At 43.1% G+C, this 24,756-nt stretch overlaps 3 protein-coding genes across 13 annotated transcripts in view; 2 read left to right on the top strand and 1 right to left on the bottom strand.

Annotated features, from left to right (window-relative positions):
* Positions 1-822: 822 nt before the first annotated feature.
* MRPS25 (mitochondrial ribosomal protein S25) lies at positions 823-15,360 on the top strand. Of its 3 annotated transcripts, none has more exons than XR_014571489.1 (7): positions 824-992; positions 1,078-1,184; positions 1,505-1,592; positions 1,810-2,179; positions 2,294-2,578; positions 12,079-12,247; positions 15,181-15,360. XR_014571489.1 is itself a non-coding variant. In XM_083795584.1 (4 exons), the coding sequence occupies exons 1-4, from the start codon at positions 859-861 to the stop codon at positions 2,000-2,002; spliced, it is 522 nt and encodes a 173-aa protein (XP_083651710.1). In that variant the 5' UTR covers positions 823-858; the 3' UTR covers positions 2,003-2,192. The 3 variants fall into 3 exon arrangements, 1 of the variants encoding a protein (XP_083651710.1); XR_014571490.1 differs by having other exon boundaries at positions 12,665-15,360; XM_083795584.1 differs by lacking the exons at positions 2,294-2,578; positions 12,079-12,247; positions 15,181-15,360 and having other exon boundaries at positions 823-992; positions 1,810-2,192.
* On the bottom strand, positions 3,409-18,170 carry RBSN (rabenosyn, RAB effector). Of its 4 annotated transcripts, XM_083795538.1 has the most exons (12): positions 17,811-18,149; positions 15,974-16,113; positions 14,672-14,756; positions 14,124-14,224; positions 13,438-13,483; positions 13,169-13,330; positions 12,016-12,257; positions 11,080-11,150; positions 9,065-9,151; positions 8,473-8,575; positions 8,007-8,081; positions 3,409-7,041 (listed from the first exon to the last, which is right to left on the bottom strand). In XM_083795538.1, exons 4-12 carry the CDS (start codon positions 14,217-14,219, stop codon positions 5,908-5,910), a joined length of 2,016 nt encoding a protein of 671 aa, XP_083651664.1. In that variant the 5' UTR covers positions 14,220-14,224; positions 14,672-14,756; positions 15,974-16,113; positions 17,811-18,149; the 3' UTR covers positions 3,409-5,907. The 4 variants fall into 4 exon arrangements, with proteins under 4 accessions (XP_083651664.1, XP_083651663.1, XP_083651665.1 ...); XM_083795537.1 differs by lacking the exon at positions 14,672-14,756 and having other exon boundaries at positions 15,970-16,113; positions 17,811-18,170; XM_083795539.1 differs by lacking the exon at positions 14,672-14,756 and having other exon boundaries at positions 17,811-18,154.
* A 58-nt stretch (positions 18,171-18,228) lies between these two features.
* TMCC1 (transmembrane and coiled-coil domain family 1) overlaps positions 18,229-24,756 on the top strand; it is a 153,344-nt gene continuing 146,816 nt past the window's right edge. For 4 of the 6 annotated variants that reach the window (XM_083795571.1, XM_083795570.1, XM_083795569.1 and 1 more), the window contains exons 1-2: positions 18,967-19,450; positions 24,612-24,753. The gene's annotated coding sequence lies outside the window, so the exon portion shown is untranslated. Of the gene's footprint in view, positions 18,368-18,966; positions 19,451-24,611; positions 24,754-24,756 lie in introns of those variants that run through there. The other 2 variants (XM_083795573.1, XM_083795572.1) reach the window with 2 other exon arrangements.

Here is a 24,756-nt window from a genome sequence, read left to right as displayed (position 1 = left end):
CCTCTGACCATTGAGTTTGTGTCCACGTTTGTCCATAACTGGAACTGTGTCCGCATAACCGAGCATTCACTCTGTCAGCCACCAGCGGAGCCTCTAAGAAACAGAACTACTGGAGCTCAGAAGCGTGTTACTGTTCAGGGTCAGCGTGTGTTGCTAGAACGTTGTGGAGCACTTGTGTGCTCTGGGTGTGAACTTATGCATGGAGGTAGGCATATTTTATTTGACCACAAAATGGATTTTTTTTTGGCATTTGATAGAGCCGCGTGGCTTGTTGCAAACAAAAACATACATTCAACCATGCCCTGCCAGCTGTATTAATTTAATTGCTTTTTATATTTCTTATACTATAAAGTATTAGTGACCAAAAGAAAACCCTTGCCCCTAGCATGTTTTGAGATGTCTTTTCCGTCGAGGTACTATGTTACTAAGAAGGAAATCGCCAGAAATAAAGTGGAAAATGGTTGTGGTTATCCTTTGTTTTGTTCTCCCGGGGAGAGGAGGGGCAGCCCCGTCTTTCTTTCGTTTTAGTTCGTCCCCTGCCTCGCGCGCCCCCGTCACCCGGCCGTCCCGTGCTCCCCTCCCCGGCCGCCGCGGCGCGCCCTGCCTCCCGCTGCACCGCGCCCGGCTGAGGGAGCTGGGGGCGGCCTCGCGCGGGGCAGCGCCGGGGGCCCGGCCCGCCCGCGCTCCCGGCAGCCGTTGGCCGCGGCCGGTCCGCCAGCTGCGGCCCGCGCGGAGAGAGGGCTCGCGGGCCCCGACGCCGGCCGAGCCCCGCGCCGCGGGCGCCCCCGGGCCCGCCGCCCCGGGCCCCGCCCGCCCGCAGGGGGCGGCGCCTCCCGCCCTTCCGGCCGCGGCGGCGCCATGCCGATGAAGGGCCGCTTCCCCGTGCGGCGGACGCTGCAGTACCTCAGCCAGGGCGACGTCATCTTCAAGAGCGCGGTGAAGGTGATGACGGTGAACTACAACACGGCGGGGGAGCTGAGCGAGGGCGCCAGGTGAGCCCGGGGCTGCGCCGGCAGCGCGCCGCGCCTCGGCCGTACCCCGCGGGACCCGCGGTTTAATTTTCCTCCCTCCTTCTAGAAAGTTTGTGTTCTTCAACGTCCCCCAGATCCAGTACAAGAACCCCTGGGTGCAGATCATGCTCTTCAGGAACATGACCCCCTCGCCCTTCCTCCGCTTCTACTTGGGTAGGTGGCGCCGGGCCGGGCCCCGCCGGGAGCCTCCCCGGGCCCCCAGCGAGCGCCGCCTGCGGGGCCGGGGGCGGTGCGCGGGGTCCCGGCGGCGGCCGCCGCGTCTCGGCCTTGCTGCGCGGGGCGATGGCTTGGCGGTGCCTGGTGAACGATGTGCGTTGGTGTTAACTGCAGTAGGGCAGCAGGTTTCACACATTTTTTTTTTAGTTTCGTGCTTTTTAAAACGCTTTTTTTGTAGGCACGGTGAAATTGCACGTGGTGGGCAGGGAAGGGGCTGTGGGGACTTCCGCCATAGTACCATGATTTTTTTTTACCAGACAGCGGAGAACAAGTTTTGGTTGACGTGGAAGATAAAACCAACAAGGAGATAACTGAGCACATTAAAAAAATCTTGGGGAAAAGCAAGTAAGTAACAATATGCTGATGTACACACATCATAGGATGTAGCATACATCATAATACAGTCCCTACAAAGTTGTCGAGTGTATAGGATTTTTTTTTCCAAATAAATTGTCAAATTTAACCGGGTAAAGCCGTCCTTCTGGTAAGTTGTGTATCGGGAATGGATAGGAAAGCCTGCCATTCAGGCTTCCGATAGTAACAAACTAATCTCTTTTTCTAGAGAAACACTTGAAAAAGAGGAAAGAGAAAGAAAAAAACTATCACATCCTGCAACTTTTGGGCCCAAGAAGTATCATCTGCGAGAGTGCATGTGTGAAATTGAAGGCCAAGTTCCCTGCCCTGCCTTTGTGCCACTACCCAAAGAGATGAGGGGAAAATATAAAGCTGCTTTGAAAAATGAAGCATCAGCCTGAAATCTCGAGCCATGCAGTTGTTTCCTCAGGGCTGGGTGATCAAGGTGCTTCAGTGAGAGACAAGGGTTAAAACATCATGGAAACAGGAACAAGCAAGTTTGTGTGATACTGACATTCTTGTCCCATAATTCTTACAGCTACAACTAGAATAATTAAAATGAAAAATATTAAATAAATGTAAGTTAAAAAAGCAGCTTTTGTTGTGCCAGTTTTACAAAGTATTGCAGTCAAAGCTGTGTGAAAGCAAGAAGGAGAACTGACCAGAGCCATGTTTTGTACTCATGCCTACAGATAAAACGTTACAGCAAAAATAGCAGATTCACAGCATGGCTGATGGTGGAAGGGACCTCTGGAGGGCATCTGGTCCAACCTCCTCCAGCAGGAACACCTAGAACAGGCTGATGGTCTTTGATGATCTTGAAGGGAGACTCCACAGCATCTTGGACAACCTGCACAAGAACTCCATCACCCTCACAGCAGATGTCTTTTCTGATGTTCAAAGGGCTCTCTTCCCGTGTTCCAGTTTGTGCCCATTGCCTCTTGCTTGACACTACCATCCTTGAAACTTCTCTTCAGGTATTTGTGTACATTGATAAAATTCTTCCTCCCTGCCACATGCCTTCTCCTCTTTAGGCTCTCAGCCTTTCTTTGCAAGAGAGATGCTTCTAGCCCTTAATCATCTTAGCGGCCCTTTGGACTCTGACCAGTAGCTCCAAGTCTCTCTCATACTGGGAAGCCCACAACTGGAGCCAGAACTCCAGCTGTGGAGTAGCAGTACTTCTTACTGGTTCTATGGGGAAGGATCACGCAGCCTGCTGGCAGTAGTTTGCCTGATGCAGTTCCCAAGATCATGTTTGCTTTGAGATAGAGAAACTAGGGGTAAAAGTCGCTTTCTCTTAAAAGCAGCACAGGGTTCCACAGACTCTCAGAACATTTCAAATGTTCCCACCCATTTCCAGCTTGTACTAACTGAAGACAGCCAAATGACATACTCCCAACTGAAACTGCATACTGAAATGAAGGCCAAAAAGAAAAACCCACAAGCAAAGGAGACGCATAGCTAGACAACTTGACTTCCAGGTAATTCTAGTCAGCAAGTTCAGTGTGCTTCATAGTCCAGTGCTGCTGCTCTGTAACTGCTTTTCCTTCAGCTGCTCCTTGACCCTGAACATGATCAGAATAGCTTCTGCCTCACCAAACAATTACAGTGTACCTATAATAGTATATATAAATACATGATAGATAGTACTACAGTGCTTTGAATTATGTCGTTGCATATAGTATTAAGCCAGGATTATCTATTTCTGCAGTAATTTGAACATATACTAGCATTTCTGAGCAGGTGGTTGAATACAGAATTTCACACCTACGTGAATGAGCAACCTCTAAAAATCATCAAGGGCAAATACAGCACAAAATAAATGTTTATTTCATCTCTGTTTACAAAGTTTTCATACAGAGTAGTGCATGCAATGTTAACAAATGTCAATGCAAGTTATTTATTTAGCTTTATGGTTATGTCATCTTCATTTTGTTGTGCCTTGTGAGCCTTACAGCAATCCAAATACCAGTGAATGTCTTCACATTAGAGATGACTTTAGTATCAGATTGCTAGTCACATTTAACACTGACACTGATCATGAGGTATGCTAGTCTGTTACCTGCTTGTAAAAATATGTTGTTACATATACAATAAGGATACTTTATTAGTGTATTAGGCTGAAAATACAAAGAATGCAAGATAGTTACAACAAGGAAAAAACAATTCTAAAAGCAAAAGCTGAAACCACTGAAACATTCTTTTTGCATCAACATCAAAAGAAGTTTTGGGTTATAGTGCAGGGAGCAGTCCTCTTGACTCACAAACTAGTCTGTCTTAAATAGTTACCCTATACTACTACTTTTAAAACAATTCTGTGTATAAAGGGGATAAAGTTTAGCTATCTTAATGTGTTTCTTTATCTTGCTGCCTTCCTAAGTCTGGTGCCACAGTGCACTTTTGTGCTACTTTACAACCTTTCAGAATCCTTTGTTCTTTATTTCATTTGGTGCAAAGTAACACTAAGGGACTCAATCAACAATAATAAAACACCTAAGTATAAACCCTCAGGGTCTTACGACAACCCATTCTGCACACCTTTCAAACTCAAATTTATGCTACAGTAAAAGAACAGCTATGTTCTTCAAGTGGCTGCTCTAAATTATTTTGATCATTTACTAGTGTTACTGAGGATATGTTTTCTTTGTTTGAAACAGAAGTTCTACAAGTCCATACCTCCACATATTTACAAAAAAGTAAAACTAGGGTTCTTGCTGTTTAGGTAGCACGATTATATCTGTGTCTCAGAAATATTACGTGATGTTCACATTATAGCTATGCTATTCATGTTATTGGAGACATAGTTAAAAGAAGTGTCCTGTTCCATACAACTGCACTTCTGTATAAGCCCACCATTATTAGTGCTGTACAGTGCGATCTGCCCAATTCCTCTATTTCAGCTTTAATTAAATACACCCTTTTGACTAACTCCTCCCAACCACCTTTTCAAACACCAATGCCTGACAATGGACCTCTGCCTCTCAAAGGCAAAAATCAAAGCAGATCAGGCACAGTCTTTTGCAAAGATACATGCTGACTTAACATTGAATGATTCTACATTTCGATATCAGTATCTACGTTACCAATCTTCAGAAGCCCAGCATTAAGCCTCCCTGCACCACAGATGCTGGCCATCCTCTAGCCATCCCCCAGGTCACAGGTTCACACCAAGACTCCAATCTGGAGCTTCTTATTTAAGACAGCTGTGCCTGATTCTCTTAATTTCTTTTGATGGGAATCAAGTGTAAGATAGGATCTGCTATTTGGCACCATCGCAGCCCAGCTTTCACTGAATTCCAGTTTAGTGGCACTTCAGCTCTCCATTATAAACAGAACTTCTGTTCTCTAAATGCTATGAAGAGGGTTCCAGTCTCACAGATAAAACAAACATGATCATTCTGTTACCCAGAAGACATAAAGGAATATACAAGTTCCACAATACAGTTAGGGATTGCAGGGTCACCTTTTAAAACTGTAGTTTGTGCTAGCCTGACATTCTTCTCCCTGTGAACGAGCATTTAGGTATTCATTCCCACACAGATTGGTCTCTGAAGCCAGTTCAGCTTTCTCTCTTACACTGCAATTTGTGCGTAGAGTAACTGGGAAATTAGAAATGATGAAAGGGCAGCACCCAGATTTTACTCATGAATTTTTATAAACACTTCTAAAAAGTTACTCATGTTAAGATCAGTTACAAAGTTTTTCCTCATAGTCTTAAAATCCCTTTTATGTATTAGCATTGCACAAAATTGATCTGCAGCCTGGGTATTCTGTATCTCAAAGAATCACAGCAGCCTTTTAACAGCACTTTCCTGTAACTCCATTAGGGCAACTAGGCTAGCCTGTAACACTTGTACTGTGCCATTATCAAAAGACGCATACATTTTAGAAACATTTTCATCTCTTTAGTCAGAGTGCCACTTGAAAAACCAATAATACACCTAGTACAATAACACAAGAGAAAGGAGGAAAGATGACGAACCAACCCTGAAACCATTTCCAAGTTGTAGTTCCCTGTTACCACTTAACTCTTTTGACCAAATACACAATAAGACCAATTACCACTAAGAGGGTTGTAACAAGTTATTGTAAAATTTCTTAGTATAAGTGTTCAAGACTAGCAGCATTCCTCAATTTTCTTTCTTCAAGGCTGAGTAGTAGTGGAAATACGTAAATGAAAGTGCGTAAAAAAATCCCACAAGATTCTCCCAATTCCCTCTTGTAACCTGTACTCCTGTTTATCTGTTCTACTTTCCCATCTTTAACAGTGGACATGAAATAATTATTACACAGCCCTACTGCTGCTTCAACAGTTGGATTTCTCCTTTTGTTTTGCTAAGGTGCACTTCAATTCCTTCAAGTTCTCTGTCAGTACCTCCACCTCATCCATTCGCCCACTATGTTTGGCATCAAATATATAGGCTTTAATATTATCTATCTGTTGGAGAAGCAGTTCCTCCTCTATAGCCTCCTCTTCTGAGATCTCATTGCCATCCTCCACTTCAAAGGGATTGGTAGAAGATCCCTCTTCAAATGGATTCCCAGAATTCCAATTGCCCCCAGACTCTTGACATGGATCTTCATCCTCTTCAAAGGGGTTTGAAGTACTGACAGATGCTTCATTAGTTTGTTCATCCTCCTCAGTCTCAAATGGATTATATTCTTTTTTATCACTTTGTAGAACAGCATTAGAGAAAGAAATCAGCGGAGAAACGTCTTTGGCAAATGGGTTAGCAGGATCTTCTTCTGATAGAGGGGTATCTGCTTCATCTTCAAAGGGGTTTAGACAGGCTGCCCTATTTTGGTCTTTGTCGCACTGTGGGACATTCTGGGGTTTGACTGGAAAGATAAAGTACTCTTTAGCTGGCAGCTGTTGAACAGCAGTAGTTTCAAAACTTGGGTTCCCTTTCATCTGAGTAATATCCAAATCCAATCCATGTGCTATCAAGTTCTGATTTTCTTTTGCAACTTCATGCTGATGCTGCTTGACTTCTCTGAAGTCTAAGGAGTGTGTCCTTGCATGTTGAGACATGAATTTGTGGTGTTCTCTTTCCCATTCTTTTTCACAAAGGACCTGAAGTTCCTCCCTCTGCATCTCTTCCTCTTCTGCCTGTTTTCTAGAAAGCTCAATAGCTTTCAGAGTTTGTTGTTGATCGTATTCATCCTGAAGCTGCCTCAGGTTCTCTTGCAACATACGGACCTCGTCTAGCCGATTAGCTGCTTTTGCTTGCTTAATAAAGGATGTGATGTTGTCAATCTGCTGAAGAAGTGGGTCTGCTATCTCACATTGTCGAGATACGCTAGATGTAGGTAACCAGCCTTCAGATTTCCTGACTGTTCCTTTTTTTAGGTGACTTGCATCACCGTTAACTGCAGCTACAGATCTGGAAGTCGAGTCCTTCTGCTTTTCCTCTTGTCTTCTGTGTGTTTCAAGAGCCGCCTAAAACAAACATGTAGGGAGAGAACACCACGATTTTTTTTTTAATATCCGTAGGTACAAAAAGTTAGGCTTTATCTACCTTAGACACTGCTGTCACAAACAGATCAGTTCCACTTTTGCTTACTCTGCAGAAAATGGTCATTTCTGTAATATTGCCTAGATGTTTCCCTTCAGTTTATTTGTGAAAGTACTTAATATCCCTTCATATCTGCCTGTACAAACTTGAGGGCAAGGAGGAACAGTGACAGCGTTATACATAGAGCAGAAAATGCCTAATCCAACTGTCCAAAGAGTGGCCTCAAACTGATTTGTACAGTAACTGTATCACAGTCAACTATAGCAGGTACTTCTGTAATAGAGCATCAGTGTTAAAGATCACTGATGATACTAGCTTTTGGAATGCAATGATTTTTATTTCTCAACTTCTACCTCAACATAAAGTTGGTTTATTTTACATTTAGTGATGTCCTCCCTCCTAACTGGAAAAAAAATAATCCCAAACCTCTCTGAAGATGCATCCTTATTCTAGATATTTTTCTTCTTTTTTTTTTTAACCACCTAAAGAAGTCTCCGAATTCTACTTGTGCAAATGAACTCCAGAACACAATTTGAAAATCCACATAAGCTAAGATACTTAAAGGCTTTCTGCTGCAGTACTGCAGAGCAACAGCACGAGTAAGCAAGTCGTTGCTACTTTCTAGAAGTACCCAGCTCTCAGTACTGACCTCTGTCTCTCTGTTCTAGGTAGAAATACAATGACTGTATTACACACATCCCTGAAAATGGACATGGAATGATCAACACCAAAAAATTTTTTTTGAAGTCCAATGTTAAGGACAGCTATTCATTCATATACACAGAGGTACTAATACATTGAGATTAACTCTGAGTTGTAAATAACTGTGCATTTCTTTAAGACCTTGAAGGAGGCCCTCATACAAGATACAGATCTTAACCTGTCTTACCATATGCAGTCTTCTCTTCTTCAGTTCTTCATACTGATCTTTGGTTGGCAGGGACATTAGGCCAAGCAGTTTTTCCTGGCAAAAATTGAAATATTTACAGTTTTACTTGCAGGCATTCAGCCAAATTTTCAGGATTTTTTTTTTCTTGAATATAGAAATACCACCAACAGAACACAGACAAATAAGAGGGACTTCTACACTATAGTTACTGCTGCAAGTCTGAGCATATCATGGCTGCCTTAACTATACCGCTAGCTAGGCTCAACCTCCACCAGAGACAAAGCAAAGATCTCTCAAGCCCCGGAACACAATACTGCTCTGACTACACGATCCATTCGGTGGAACTACAGAAAAATCCACAGAACTAAACATTCTGTCAAAATAGTTTTAAACCATGGGGATGCCCAGCAAAGATGACAACACTACATAAAACTTAAATTCAGCTCATAACATATGTTTAATTTACCTGAACAAAAAGTGTAGCTGAGTATCTTATCATTCTCTGAAGCTGTAGTGTTTTAGGATGAGGTTGGGGCTCTTCATGCAAGCCTAGGTTCAAAATCTTCTTACTGAATCAAAGCAAATGTACGATCTGATCAGTTCAAAAACAAAGGCCAAGGAAAATACAACAGAAAATGAGGCAGACAATATCAAATTAACATTTTCCAATGTTCTTTTAGGTAAGCCATTCTAGATACTACAAATTGTAACACTTAAAAAAAACTATGCCTCTATTTGTCTCCTCTGCATTTAAGTTATTTTCACTACAAAGGAATGTATGGTTGGAAAAGGAAGTAGAGCTTGATAGTGCACAGGAACAGCATCTACCTTTCAACATCCTCATTACAACTGAGCAGACAAGTTGACTATGAATAAGCAGGTAGATGTTACACAAACATAGGCCCCAACAGTTGAGAATAAGAAAAACTACAGAAAAGTCATCACAGAAGGATATACAGCACAAGCTGTATTGGAAGAGGAAAAAAAATCCTGTTTTTCTTTATTGTTATGATGCACATGAGAGAAAGCAATAGGCAGCTCGTGCACACTTTCTTTACCTTAAGGCATCTATAAATTCATATACTCTTTGAATCTCCACTCTCAAGTCATTTGCATGTTCAAGATTGTAAGTCGTCTCCCCGGCACTAAGAAATAAATACAACTTTATTGTAAGCCATGCATCAAGCTAATAATAAATACAACACTGGAAGTTATCCCAAGGAGATGTCAACAAATGTAAAGATAGTTAATCCTTTAAAATGCTTTTATTTTGAGCTCATTGTGTTTAAAAGCCTTTTCATTCTGACAGAAGTGGAAAGTGATAATCAACTTATGAATGTGAAGATTTAATAGATCATTTTATTTATGATTTTATTATTTACACTTATAGGAGAAATTGGATTTTAATACAAGAAGAATCCCACTCTATCAATAATATCTAAAATGTACACAACCTAACAAATACATTCATTCTGTGTTTTTTTTCCAGGCCACTGGGTGCAGGAAAAAAATGAAACAAAACACTCACTGATTGAATAAGACGACTATACCACTAAAGTAGTTCTCTCTGCTTACATTTGTCAGAAAGCAAAAGTCTACAACCCCATATGGGTGTCATACTTAAGATGCTAGCAACTAACTGCATCTACACGGAGATCCAATCACTAGAATCCTGTATTTATTGAGAAAACGAATTAACATTTAACAGGGAAGACTCTTCACCAGTTTTTAAGCTTCCCTCTCCTTTTATATCTCAAATACACAAAATAATGATCATGCCCTCAAAAATAACAACTTTTCAGGACTCAGTACGAGTCAGAATGAAGTACGCAATGCAAAATCCTTAGTGTAATACTTATCTCTTAATCTGCAAAACTTGTAAGATCCTTAGTGGGTCAGCTAAGTCACAAGTGACCATACCTTAACATTTAAATATCTGCCTCTGTAAGAACTGAACACAGACGTATAGTTGTATCTGTGTTTAGATTTACTAAGTGAAACCTGAATAAAGGAAGGAACCCCCCTATTAATTCAACAACACAGAAAGTCAGGAAGTCAAGTAGGGAAAACAAAACCACTCACATTTTTGTAAGGGTTTAAAGAAATGCAAAACGTGATTGTTGTTACAATCCTTTTGAGGGGAGATCCTAGTGCTCTTTAAGAGGTGATCAAACATTGTAATTTGGGAAGGAGTCAGGATCCAAGTCAGCACAGTATACACCATGTATGCATTTCTGCATACTGCTAATTCTCTGAAATTTTCACTATGTTATGAAAAAAATATTTTTAGTAGTACAAATTCAGATTAAAAAAAACAACCCTCATAGTAGCCTACTTCACATCTCCTTTGGAACAACTTCCAGAAATTTGCTGTACAGCTTCCTTCTTTGCCCTATAAGCTCCTTGAAATCCACCGATTTCAGCAATACCGCAAATGGCAGAAGTGACTTTTTTATAGCCAAGAAATGTACTGTTTTTCCCTCTAGTCTTCACTACTCTATTACATTTCATACATTAAGCACATGTGGCAGTCTTATATTACATTTATTCAGTATGGCAAGTCTTTCAGCAGGTCATTACAATTAAGGATGTAAGTAACGTAAGTCCTAATTATATTCAGTTCTGTAACATTAAATTCTGACTATGCTTAAATCAGAAGCTGTATTTAAGACTGATAAAACCATAGAATTTCTCCCATTCTACAAGTTGAAAGCATAACCCTAGCATTATTACTTTTTAAAAATTATTTTTAAATACAAATTTATGGGAAGAAAATATTAATCCAGGCACCCAAGTGATGCACCAAAACTCTGGAATTAATAAGTCATATGTTAATTAGTAAGAGATCACAGGGATGACACTCATCAGCTTTAATACTTGCTTTAATAATCTATTCCATTAATCAACATGGGGTTTTGACAGGTATTTGTCTAGATTTTTAAAAAAAATAGAGTACTTTCTCATGACCTACACAATCTTGTAGCCTTAGCACATCACTTCTTTACTACTTCTCACTTTTACAGCTGCATAAAAACGCATATATTCACAAACAAAATTAGTAAATAGGGCTTACTTTAGCGATTCTGCCATCTTTATATATTCTGGCGCCTTCTGGTCAACCTTCTCCATACAGAGTCGGAGTTTCTTATTTAAAACAAAGTGTATAAAAAGAACTCGCGTCAAAACACAAATGTAAGCACATGCTGACATAAGCCTTTCAATGTGCCTATGCACACTCCAAGCTAACAGTGATGAAAGCCATTTGACTATTAAGGATCACAGCGCCCTTCAGCTGTCCTCAGAATACAGATGCCATGGTCAGGAACAGAGAGAATCTCTGTACCCCTGCAAGGTGAACTTGAATTCAGAAGCTGTTCTAATGGGAAACTTAGGCAACTTCTAGTCTTAGTTTCCTCATAGAGAGCATCAACAGAAAGTCCCATTAATACTAACCTTGGGGCTGGGAGAAAGGCTTACAGACTGTATTGAATACCCAATGACTGTCAGTACCTGCTATCAAAGCATATTTGAACATAAAAGTTCCAGCCATACGCTGTTGGTCAATTTAGATGGTTCCAAAAAGTATTTACCACTGGTGTGAGGACAGAGTGCTGACAACATGAAGTCGTACAGTTCCAGTGCAGCCCATTAACAAAGCGCACAGCACATCACTGGTTTAATAAGGACTGTTCTGAGGAATCCCAGTTGACATAGTTCACAATTTCAAGAGGCAACTCAGAACTATTAGTTTCAGATGCAGAGAATAAAGCTGTGCCTTAAAATGAGGGTTTAAGTTATCATGGGTTATAAGTACTACATGGCACCTGGCTCCATCATTTCAGATTTTTCTTTGTTATGTGGCATCAACACCCAATACAGTCTATCATCTGTACACAGGCAAATACTAAGCCATAAATAGCTTGGACATGAGAGAACAAGCCAAAAACCAGGTAGCAACAACTGCAGGTATATATACTGAGTATGAAAACAGCAAGGAGCTTGATTTTACCTCATAGAGTTTCACAATCTCTGGAGTGTATTCTCTCTCATCAATCTGTTGTTCTCTTTTCAGCAGGGTGTCTTTGCAGTGCTGACAACAACGGATTCGGTCATCATCCTTCTCATCCAGAACTGAGCTTACACTGCTTATGCTGCTAATGCTGCCACGGCGGGAGCCATGGACGCTATTAGGTGAAGAGCTTGGGCTAGTATGAGAACTCAAGGCCTCTTTGCTGGCACTGGTGAGTTTGCCTAGAAGTTATACACAGGTAATTTTACATTGATTGGAGAGACCAACAGATTTTACCAACACAAATTAATTGAACTTTTAACCGAAGCTAGTATTACCTGAAATACTAGAAAACTGTCTTGAAAAAGTTTGCTGAAAGACATGCAAGGAACCCATGACAACCAGATCTACATGTCAGAATTTGGGTCTTCACTGTAAGATCCTGCTCTATTCTAAAAGCAGCTAGAGAGCACTCTACTGGGAACCACTTGCATACTTTATGCCTAGAAACATTCTCACATTATCCTGAGTTGAACGTTGGAGCTTGCATAGTTACAAAACAGTGTGTGGAGAAGAGGTATGTTAATGCTGTACTTATTTTGTGCTTGAATTCTCTGAAGATCCCAATTAACATCATTTATTTCCACAGAACATAGTTTCCCCTCCAATGCACTAGATAAGGAAGGAAACTAAAGTTGAAAGTGCTTCCTAACAGGCTTGTGGATAAATTACCTTGATGTCAACAGCTGGACAATTGTGGGCAAGATTTGAAATATCCACAGCAGTTTTAAATGTCAAGAACTTCTGGAGTTATAACTCCAAGAATTAATACCTCCAGAGCTACGGTACTCAGTACAATTTTGGAATATGCCACAACTAGTAATACTATGTACTAGTATATTCTAGTAACTTTTTCAGCATTATGTAACACTTCCCAATCTGAAGAAGGAACAGAGACAAAGACTGTAGAAATCATTCTTCTTACTCTGTTTTGCAGACAAGTGTCTGCAGGGAACTGACTGACACACTGAAGAATGAGTTTCCCATGCAAACGGAATATTAAGCTTGTTTTCTTGTTCCAAAAAGCCAGGATGCCATTAGCACCCTGAGTGAGATAAGGAAAGGAGGAATTAACACTACCCACTGCACTTACTTGCCAAAGGAAGACCGACAAGTTCCATGCACTTCTTGCACATAATAGACCCACAAAGGCGGCAATGGTGACGTCGATTTCGAATACTGAACTTACTGCCACAGTCTGGGCAGAATGGAACATCCTGATCATTGACCCAAGGCACAACAGACTTCTCTATAGCTACAATCGGGTGGAGAGGGAGGGAATACACACAATGTAAGATATTCAATTAATTCCTTTGCTGGTAAACTATAGCAGCAAGTAGTCTGAGGTAAGCTCATACCAACCTCTTATTTTAGTGGACTCGGTATTTGCTCTGTCAAACGATGTAAGCTAGTAGAAGACAAACAACACATTCAAGAAAACTGCACTTTTGTAAGAAAAAAAAGGCAAGAACTCCACAACCTCCTAACCCCCCATCCCATCCCAACAGGAAAAGTCTGCCATCTTTAAAAGCCTGTTTTACGTTAGATTCCTGCAACCTTCCTGATTGTTTCTAATGCTATATTCAGACAAGTAGTGCTAACCAATTACCGCCAAACCTGCTCCAGTCAGAGCATTTGGACATAGTTCTTAGATCATCCAACATTATTGCAAGTAAAAATGCAAATAAATCATATGTCAGTGGTGGATTTTGCTGAATGACGAGCTGGAAAAGTCCTGACACGTTAGGGAGAAACTTTGTAAGGTGAAAGATGGAGAAAACATACAGAAAACACAGATGGTTCTTAAGTACATGAAAACAGCATTTTCAGTTTGAAAATACTGCACAGAAACAGAATTCATATGTGCAGTACAGAGTCAGACCAAACTACATAAGGATAAAAAAAGCACAGTAACTTGTAAAGAGTCATAATTTAGTATCCTTTAAAAAGTGCACTTCTGCATAAATGGGCACCCTTCACACTAAAACATGACTATATGTCTAGGAAACATTTAAGAGACTAGAATATTAAAAAAGCAGCAAAATTACCTTTTCTAACCTGATTATTAACTTATTGACTTCAACTACATAGTGATCAATCCTGGCTGCTCGGTGTTTCTTAAAATCAGAAAGATGGCTTCTCATAGCACCTTGGGAGAGAGCAGAAAGTTTTCAGAGTCACCTAGGTGTTTTACATGGATTTAAATGCATATAAATGCCTCTTGAAAGGCAGCTATCCCTTATTTTTCACCATTTATTTCTCAGGTTCAAATGGCATTTTAATGACATTAGGATGCTAAGTTTTTGCGGTTCTGCTCCACATAAAACATGTGGATTAAAGACTAATTAATGGTGTTTTATTTCTACTACAGAAAAACTAAGAACACTACGTTAAAGAGAACAACTGCAATATTTTTTTTTTTAATCTCCATCCCTCAGTTACATTTGGCAAGCTATTATCAGCTAGCACTTATCTCAAAACCAGCTCCCATTATTTCCTGACTACATCTGGAACAAAGGCAAGATGCAGGTCCAGTGATTATTTGAGGTCTACACAACAGCATCTTCTCTTTCAGATTTCTGATCATCCTTCTCACTTTTAGAGGTCTGAACCAAATCCTCAATCACAGTTCAGGTCTACAGAAACGTCATCACCAAGTACGCAGAAGATCAGTACAGCATCTATTTAAGAAATACACAATTCATTCTCAACAAAATCGGGTTTAAGTTTTAATCCTTTTCTTAATAACATAAACCAGATACTGAAAAATCAAGACACAGACAAAATAAGTTATCTTTCTTCTGACTGGTAGAACACAAAAGCAGATGTTGCTCTTTGACACTAACTGTACAAACAAAGGACGTCACTTCCTCATTCTAACAAAAAGATGTAAAAAACCCTCCATAGCTGAATTCAGAGGAATGGGAGAGCCCCTCTGGCTAACTGAATTCAATCTCTGATTTGGAGACATTACAGGACCCCTTTCACAAATCCACCAAATCCTATCCTAAAATCCCTAAGGTTCATATTCCCCACTCTGATCAGAAACCTTCTGTTAATTCACTGCTTCAATTTATTCTTAGCTACTAATTTTGACTATTTCAGCAGCAATCATGGTATGAAGTCAAAAGTACAATGATCTGCAGAACTCAGACTCAAAGGACAAAGTCCTCATCTGCCAGCAGCACAGGAAAACTCCCAGGACCCGCAAGAGACAGTGCCGTCTCCTCTCCCTGAAAATAACCATAAAATTTCTGCAATAATAAAAGGCAATTTCCAGTAACAGTATTTGTAATTAATGGCTCAGTCAACATATTATTTAACTTTTGCAAAGTTTAAATCTATAGCCATAGTTGTTTTATTTTTGTTTGATTAATTTAAACCTCTTTTTAATGTGAGATTACCTATACCTCAAATCCAAAGAAATAGCTGAAAGTTCAAATCAGGGGACAAGCATTTTGTCAGGCATATAAGCTAACATCTACTTGAACAGTAACCCAAAAGGCAGAGATTTAATATGGCGATAGCATATTAATCAGTGGATTATCTGTTTTGTTAAAAGCCACAAGATGCATGCAGAACACCTCAAAGCTAGATGAACAGTGCTAAATATATATCCAGCAAAACTCAACAGCTCAGGTGCAGTGAAATAACAATTAACCATGCTCTCAAGGGGTTTGAGTGTTGATTCTATAACACACACACGTATTTTCCACATCATCCCACACAACATAGGCAGGCTGCACAGAATCAATATGCAAGCCATAACCCCATGCTACAGTAAATCAAATGTAATACAGACAATTCCATGCAGCTTCAGCAAAACTGTTCAATTTCCCCAGCGAAGATTAAAATAAGAGTTAACCCCCCTGCGTATCGCTCTAGCTCTCCTACCTACTTCTTGGGGCTCCCACATGTATGGATCTATTCCACCATAGCTGAATGATTCATATCGTTCCTGACATCCAGAATCAGTTCTGCCATCTCCTTCTTGTTTCAGTAGTTTCTTCTTCGCTCTTTTGGCCTTCTGGACTAGATCTGAAAAAGATAAAACCACATACCAAACAGGAGGCAGTTAGTTACCCGGTATTTGCCATGTGAAACCAGCATGGAATACTCCCTATCTTTCAACACAAATCTTTTTCCATGATAATAAGTCAACATGTCCTGTTTAAAACCAGAGCGTGGAGCATTCTAACGAAATGCTCTTTGTTATCTGTCAAAGTAGTGCTAAGGCCCTAATAGCAAACCAGTAGTCTTAGGCACTCCATTCAGGGACATCGCTGGAAACAGTAAACCGTATTAAATTGGGGGACCCCATGCCACAGCACACGGGGACACCGTGTACGTACTATCTCTTAGTTCCCAGTGATTTGTGTCCGATTCGAGTGTGTTCAACACTTTCTTTGTATTTTGGCACAAAGTCCAAGTTAAGAATTTCAATATGCTTGTACATCTAAATAACTTCAAAAGTATTAAACAGATCAGTGCATTATTTTCATGCAAACGCTAGTGAGAGGAGAGCAGTCTCCTGGGCCAAAAACAAGACTGGGAACTTGAAATTTGAGCATTTTTATTGCCCTTGCATCTGTGCTCTCCTCTGGATATTCTATCTCCTAGAATTAGTTCAATTAGAAAAAAAAAAAAAAAAAACAGAATGCAGATATTTTATATTCAATAAAAGAAGCATTTGGGAAATCTTAGGAAGACTAAGCTGTTGTTTTCTTCTTATCACAATGAAAACCATATTGCTGTTCTGGCTTAAACACTTGACTGAAGCAAGCGTCTGTAATTCACCTACTTATGACAGCGGCGTGCCCATGAAGAGAACACGACTGCACTACTGGCCAGTCTACCTCCACTGTCCGAGAACAAGACAGTGCTAACAGCTGAGACGTAACCAGACAGATGGAAAGCAAATTCAAGACTTAAGAAATACTCAGCTGTGGTACTCTTAAGATAGGCTTATTAAAAACACGAACTTTCCTCAGAAAAGAAACTTTTGAAGTAATGACCGTTGATCTCCGAGGGAAGGGAAAAAAGTAAAAGCAAAGACTTTTTATATGGGACACACAGACCTACCACCAAATTTTGCATACTCTTCCCTCCATGTGAAGTGATACTATGTATGCTTTGGGGGGGGAGGGTTGTATTTTAGTTAACAGGAGTACAAAGGGATTTTCCACACACCAGTAAAAGCCAGTAGTCCATAGCAGAACTCAGGGACACTCCCTGCATCTACTGCCAGCTCCACCATACAAATTCTTTTCCACCTTTTCCCCCCCACCATCCTTCCTTAACCAACCCCTAGAGTTTTAGCTGCTGTCAAACCAAGGGACGAGTGAATTGGTACCTGACAAGTACCAGAGATCGCCCGTGTTCTGCAAGGTCTTTGACTAATGCTTGGGAATTCACTTGCCTTACAGTGTAAATCGGAGGGCTCTCTCACTGAACAAACAAACAAAGAAACAAAAAACCACACCAAGACCCCCCGGCCACCCGCGCCAGTAACAAAGCCCACGCGTGCGGTCAGACATCCGGGGAGCGGGGCCTCTCCCGTGCCCGCACGCCGGGAAGGGCGGGGCGCGGCGCCAGGAACCGCGCCCGGCCCGGCCCCGGCCCCGCCCCGGCCCGCTCCGACGGGGCCGGGCCCCGCGCCCCGCAGCCCGGTGACCGCGGTGCTCCGGCGGCTGAGGGGCTGCCGCTGCCCGGGGCCCGCCGCGCCGCGCCCTTACTTCGGAGCTGCGCCCTGACGTCCCTGTCCTCGCCCGAGTGCTCCTGCTCGTAGTGCGCCTGCAGCTGGTGGAACGCGCGGAGGTCCTTCAGGCACAGCGGGCACAGGAAGCCTTCCCGCACCTCCGCCGGGTCCCCGAAGGGCGGCGGGCAGCCACACGCCATCGCGCCGGCTCGGCTCGGCTCGGCTCAGCTCAGCTCAGCGGCGGCCCCGCGGCGAGCGGCGGGGCGCGGCGGCATCGTCCTTCGCGCTCCTGCAACGGGGAGACGCGGGGCGTCGGGACGGGACGGGACGGGACGGGCCCTCCCCGACCCCGCGGCCTTTCCCTGCTCGCCGGGGGGGGCCGGCACAGCCGGAAGGGACCGCGGCGGGGCGGGGCCGCGCAGGCGCGGGAGGCGGCACGCAGGGGGCGGGGCCGCGCCTCGCGCCGTCGGCCGAGGGTCCCCGCCCCGCCCCGCCCGGCCGAGGGGCGCCGCCGGCCCTGAGGCCTTCAGCTCACCTCGGCTCAGCCCGGCCCGCCTCAGCCCGCCTCGGCGCGGCCCGGCCGCCAGGCAGCAGGTGCGGGCCTCCAGCGGCAGGGGGCCGCGGGCCGCCGCCCGCCCCGGAGCAGCAGCGCCCGGCGGAGGGCGGAGCGAGCGCCGGGCCGTCGGGGGGCGGGGGCCGGGGCCGAGGGAGGTGCCCGCGGGCCGGGCGGCGGGCGGGGCCCGGCGGAGGCCGCCCTGCCGGCCGCCGAGCTGTCCGTGCGGGCGGCGGCCGCCCCCTGCCCGCGGCGAGGCGCCCCGGGGCTGTGGCGCGCGGGGCCGGCGGCGATGGCGGCCGGGCCGGGCCGGGCCCGCGGGTTCGCAGCCGCCTGGCGGAGGACGAGGCGGGGCAGGAGCGGCGGCGGGCGCCGAGCACCCCCGCAGCCCGGCCGTCCGCGAGCTGCGGGGCCCGCGGCGTCCGCGAAACCGGCACGCGGGTGCGTGGGGCCCGGGCCGCGCCCCGCCGAGCGCCCCGCGCCGGCCGCCCCTCTGCCGGCGGCCGGAGCGCGCTGTACCTCGGGTCCCCGCCCCGCCGTTGCCGGCACGAGGAGCGGTGCCGCCGACGTGCCAGGCCCGAGGCCCGCTCCTCCCGTCAGAGTTGTTCAAAAGGGAGCGTCGGACGCGGGTACGCCGCGGCGCCGGGCGGCGCGCTTCTCGGAGCCGTAAGCGGCGTGCGGGAACCCCGCTGCTGCTCGTCTTTGGCACCTGAGCAATCGTGTAAATCAACGGCAAACCCTTTTAAATATCCCCTTTCTGATGCTAGTTTCTGTTGAATCTCAACTGGCAGAAATCTGTGCTGTCCCGCGTTCTCCAGTGTGCGGAGGAAATCATAGGAGGGTGTAATTCTGCTTCTGTTTCACCTGTTAGAATTACAGGTTTGGAGACAGAGATTTTCTTACGTGTCAATGCTCGTTATACTCAAGCCCTGCCTGCCTGTTTTGGGTGGATTATCACAGCTAATGTCCCCCAGTCTCATGCTCAAAGTTTGGCTGTTTAAACTGTTCTCAACAAGGGTCATAGAGGGGGGTGTACTTCCGAAGGCATAAGTTACAACTAGATGCTGGACTACTCCTAAGGACTTCAAATCTAAGCTAAAAGATATCGGGTGGTTCCAGATGGGGTAAGTGATTCATCTGCAAACTGTTTTAGTAGCTATTTTAAATTTTTTCACATTTGTGCAGCCTGGTCATTGTGGGCCGACTATTACGTGACCACCGTCAGCACCGTGTCACATTATTGATGAATTTGACCTGTTTTGTATTTATAATTCCACCATCCAGCAAAGCATTGTAGGAAATCAAAGTCTTAAAACTGAACTGATTTAACCACAAGAGTAATTGAATGATATAAATAGTCAAACTCACTGACTTTTTACATATACAGCTTCCTGTTAAGAATTGTTATACTCTACTTTTCAAAACTATGCAGTCATGATTCAGTTATGAAAAGAGAAACAGGCAACTGTGCAAATAATGAGGGCTGTGAGATCTGTGCTTGGATGGGAGGAAATGGGTAGAGAAGGGTGATAGTGGAAATAAGTTAAAAAGATAAGAGTAGATGCAGGACTTGTGACGGTGTGTCTTTAGGCGTTTCTGTTTGCTTGTTCCTGGTGTGTGTGTATTTTGTTTTTGTAATCAGAAGTGTGGCTCTCTAACGTGGATGTAAGGAAGGGACAAGAAAAGGGGTAGGGGAAGAACAGAAGAAGTGGCTGTCACTAGATGGCACAACAAGCATGGCTGAGAGCAACTGAGGACCTGCTGGGGGCCTTTGCAGTGGATTTTACAGCACATAGGGCTGCTTAGCCATTTGTTTTACTTTTTTTTTTTTTTCTCTCTCCCCTCTTGCAGCACACAGGATAATCCTGCCCGTGAGCCGTAGGGCCTTCATGACCCTGGCAGCTCCATCCTCTCCTGTTCTGTCATCCAGAAGTAGTAAGAGTCAGGTAGAAGGAAGAGGGACACTGTTCTGAACAGCAAGCTCTTTCGTTAAATCTGCTTTTCTCTGTAGCGTCAGTAATTGCTCATTTTCAGCAGGGTGGTTTTAAAAGCTCCATAAAGAGGTAAATGCAGTGAGTAAAGTCCCATAGCCTAATGTTGGACTAAATAGTGCAGTGTGAAGGACTGTTACAGCAAGTCGTGATGAGGATGACAACATTCTGGGATGTGCACTACAAATCAAACATTGCACGCACTGAATCTTTAGTTAACTGTATTCTTTTGCATGTTCTGCCTTTGACTACAGACCATGACAGAGCATTTCACCAAATGAGTCTTTCTGAACTACAGATAAAACACCAAATTGTGTCAGTCGTTTTTGAAAAGAGAAATTTCATTCAACATTTTGAAACAAAAATGCCATTTGTTTGCATATTTCTGAAGATAAATTGTCTTTAGCACTTTCTAAGGAACTCACTCCCCACTAAGTGATTGATCTAATGTCATTTGGAACTTTAGGAGAGTATGAGACTGTGACAGAGAATCTCTCATAAGGTGTCTCTCAGGGAGAGTTACAGAAGCAACAGATAAAGTTAGCATGCCAGATGTAGCAATATGTTGACTGGTGTCCATTCCCAAAGCAAAATCTGGACTTACGTACCCCTGCTAAAGTGGTGGGAAATAATCTAGGTTTGTGCTGATGTCAGTGAGAATAAAATGTAGCTGCTTGTTGCTTGCTCAGACTCATAACACTTTGCCAGGCAGAGGGTGTTGATAGAATGAGAAAATCTAGGTTGGCCTAAAACAATCCAGTTTACACTACTAAAAGAAAATAAAACAAACATTTATTTGTGCTCTTCCAGCTAGTTGCAATAAGGAGATGGTGATGGGGGACAAATTAAACCTTACTGAAATGCTACAGGTGCTGTGGCTTATTTGTGAACCAATGTAAAAGAGCTATGACACAGGAAAGGAATGTGTTCTAAAGACTTGCTCAAGAAGCAGAGTCAGAAGTCAGACACTACTTCCTCATTCCTGCCATTGGAATGTAAAAACTCAGCCTGCAAAACCCCACTGCCATTACGTACCTCCTTCTACCCTGACACACACAAAGTCCTTAGAAAACACTGATTAATTAAGTTGAAAAATATGTTTGTGAGCTGTTGTAATACCTAAAACTGAATTTTAGGACTCAGTCGGGTGCTAACTTGGTAGTTGCTACTAATATACAAGAGTAGAGACTTTTGTGGGGATAGAATTGAGAAGATGGAAACTCTCAGTCCTGTAGCCATAGTGCAATCCTGTCAGAAATGTATTACAGTTAGGCTCACTTATGCTCTTCCACTTCTTTTAATACCCTTAAGTGGCATTTAGAGTGTAAAATAATGGAAACTGATCCCAGCAAAAGAGTGGTAAGCGTAAACTAGAAGTAATTCTTAATAATACCTGTCTGCTTCTCAAGGAATGCAGTGGAACATCTATGCACAAATAAGGCTTATTCATCGGGAAAAAAAGAAAACAAAACAAAACAAAAAGAAAGAAAAATAGGCGTTGAGTTCAATATAGATTTAGGGTGGAAGCAAAGAGTAGAAAATAAGAATGTTCTTCCTAAATTTTCCCTAAACTAAACAATTACTTAATCTAAATAAATGCTGTGTTTTGAAATTGACCTACATTTGATTTTGTAATTTAATGATAAACTTAAAAAAATAATAATTTTAAATCTTCTAAAATTGAAACAGGTAACACAGATTTTTTTCCAGTAACCCAAAATGATCACAGTTTGTTAGTTTTTGATTATAGGTGGATGCCAACCAACATTTTCCGTAGTTTTTGTTCAGAGTACTAAAAAAATTGTGTATTTGTCACTTTTAATGAAACTCATACATTCAATATACTCAATCTGCTTATAGTAAACATTTTGATACAAAGCAAAGTTGTTTAATTAGTCTGCCTAGAGAAGACAGAAGCTACATTTCCATGCCAAAACTATGGTTTTCCTGTGTTTGCAGACTCATCAATCAAAATTGACAGCATGATTTGTAAGAGCTGCAGCTGACAACTTTTTGAATCCCATTTGTCTGATATGCCTATTAACTGCTTCAGCACCAGCAGGACAGCAATCTACACAAATTCATCTGCGCCCTTATAGCAGAAGAACCTGGCATATTGGTCCTGGGTATAGTGGAATGTCACCACTTTTAAATATAGTAGTTGAATTATAAAGAGGAGAGGAAGATTCAAAATTCCCACGTGTTCACATTTTATTTAGTGTTGTAACTGTAGGATCTGTACACACCATCATGCCTAGGTTGTGCTCAGGATTCATTTCAGATTTCAAGCAGACCCATATTTGGTTGCATCTCATGTCTTCTTTTTCCCCTACAAGGTTGCTTGTACAACAGTCAATTCCCATCCTAGTAGCATGTCTAAAATCGATAAGCAGAATACCCTCTATCTACCCCCTTGTTTCACAGAAGGAGGAGGCTACTTGGCAGAGAATGATTTGTGTTTCTTTTGCAGGGCTGTAGTTTGTATCATCTTCATCACAACCTGCTTGTTCAAAGACCTTCTAATGGTGTGTTTGCTTTTTGTCTTGACTGCTTTGGCTCTGAGAACCTTTCATAATGTCTGATTATGTTTTTCATTCGTCTTGGCTTTTCTTTTTCCTCCTCGCTCTTTACAGTAGCTTATTCAGGCACCCCATAGATCGGTACCAGTTTCAGAATCAAGAGGGAACTGATGCTGGAAACGTATGCTTCTCTGTGAAAATTAGTTAAAGCAACAATCGTATTTCAGGCATCCTTTTCAAAGCAGGTCACTTTCCCTTTTTTCCCCATTCGTTATCTGACATTTTCCACATTCCTGTCAGCTATTAAAGTGTCTATACTGAATCATAGTTGCATCTGGGTAGCATATCCATTACAGACAGCAGATGGCAATAAACTAACTTCCTCTGATATGGCAAATTGGATCCTGGTTTACCTCCATCACATTTTGCAAGAGTATTTCTGTGTTTTCCAGATTTTCCCTCTTCCCAGTTCATGAGAAGGCACAGTTTCATGGGCTGTGAGTGAAGGAGGAGGGCATCCCCTGAGTCACTGAATGCTTCTCTGTCAGGGTGTCTGCGATGCCGCTTGCTTGTCTGGATCTCTAGCTGCCAGTTCAAACCACAGCAGCTGAAAGGAACTCTAGAGCTGTCTCTGCCTTTTGGCTAGGATCAATCCATTAGATTAGTGTCTGATGCCCCCCTCTGTCAGGGACATCACGCTCTAGCATGCCAATGTAATCTGTGATCTAGTAAGATTTTGTTTCTCATTTACCTCCCTCCAAAGCCTTCATCTCGTGTAGGCAGACAACGCGAGTTGGCAGATAATTGACAAATATCCCTTTCGTTGTTTCCTTCTTAGGGCTTTTAAGCTGCAGTAGTTTCATCAAGGAAAACAAAATACAAATGTCTTCACACAGCTCTAAAAGTAGTCTCAAGGCCAGCAGATAACTTGGTGTTCTCAAGGAATTTTCCCAGTTGTTTTTACCAAAGGTCTCTGTGCTCAACTCAAATCCTTCCTCGTTACCCTGTAGGAGTGGGCTTCACGTTGTTCACGTTGGGAGGGAAGTGGGACTTCTGCACTCCAGTGAATGTGGTCTGCACATCCATTTCCCCAAAACAAAGATTGTCCCCCTTGCATCTCTTCTATCATGTCTCTGTTCAGCCTAGACTCACCCCTCCTTCCGTGCTTCCCTTCCACTTGACTGTTTTTGATCACAGTTTTTATTTATAGTGGTGTCCTGACAGATACTTTAAAATTGCAGTTGGACATTTAATGTTAACTGAGTGAGTTACCAGGCAAGCAGTGACTCTACTTCAGCTGTGGTGGTGATGTTTTTAAACTTTCTCCAACTGAGAGTCATTAGAAGTAGCAATAAAGGGGTTTGTTGAAGCCATGTGTCCCTTGGAAAGGCTCAGCACATGCTAATTAGAGTGGTTTAGCAAAGAGATCAAGGCTGGTAAGTGTGTGGGAGGGGGCACAGAGCAGTAGTGGTGAGAGGAGTTGAAAATTGCAGGAAATGTTAATTATGCAGCTTATTCCCTTCACCTTTCCCCTACCTTTGAAAACAAACCTCATTTTGAAGACACTTGTGTAAGGCGTTGTTTAGGAATCAAATTCCCTTATGTCTTAATAGCTGGTAATATACCAGAAATGTGAAATTGGTGTAGAATAAACAAAGAACTCATCCATGCAGCATTGTTGTAATCCCAATTAGATCTGGAAACAAGAATTTGCATGCCTGGGGTGCCAGATTAGGGCCAGTGCATAGCTTTGATTTTTTGTTGTCTATATCCAGGTTCTGCAGAAGACGAGGGATATTTTTCCACTGACCCTTGTGATCTTTGGACCAAGTCTGTCACTTGCTGTTGTTACCCAAGGGCTCACAGACAGGCAGTGCGCTCAGGGGGCTTTTCCACTTGGAGGCAGAATCAGAACGTGTA

The sequence above is a fragment of the Anser anser genome (genome assembly GCF_964211835.1).
Source record: "Anser anser genome assembly, chromosome: 12".
NCBI classification, from domain to species: Eukaryota; Metazoa; Chordata; class Aves; order Anseriformes; family Anatidae; genus Anser; species Anser anser.
This window is presented reverse-complemented; position numbering and strand designations above follow the sequence as displayed.

What these genes read in the sequence shown, in the direction of transcription:
- RBSN (XM_083795537.1), bottom strand. Translation starts at nt 17,973, where the DNA reads ATGGCGTGTGGCTGCCCGCCGCCCTTCGGGGACCCGGCGGAGGTGCGG. An exon ending in CGTCAGGGCGCAGCTCCGAA is followed by an intron (nt 16,114 to 17,810) that starts GTAAGGGCGCGG and finishes TATCTTTTTCAG; the next exon opens with ATCTAGTCCAGAAGGCCAAA. An exon ending in TGTCGGTCTTCCTTTGGCAA is followed by an intron (nt 12,258 to 13,168) that starts GTAAGTGCAGTG and finishes TATAACTTCTAG; the next exon opens with GCAAACTCACCAGTGCCAGC.
- MRPS25 (XM_083795584.1), top strand. Translation starts at nt 859, where the DNA reads ATGCCGATGAAGGGCCGCTTCCCCGTGCGGCGGACGCTGCAGTACCTC. An exon ending in GAGCTGAGCGAGGGCGCCAG is followed by an intron (nt 993 to 1,077) that starts GTGAGCCCGGGG and finishes CCCTCCTTCTAG; the next exon opens with AAAGTTTGTGTTCTTCAACG. An exon ending in AAAATCTTGGGGAAAAGCAA is followed by an intron (nt 1,593 to 1,809) that starts GTAAGTAACAAT and finishes CTCTTTTTCTAG; the next exon opens with AGAAACACTTGAAAAAGAGG.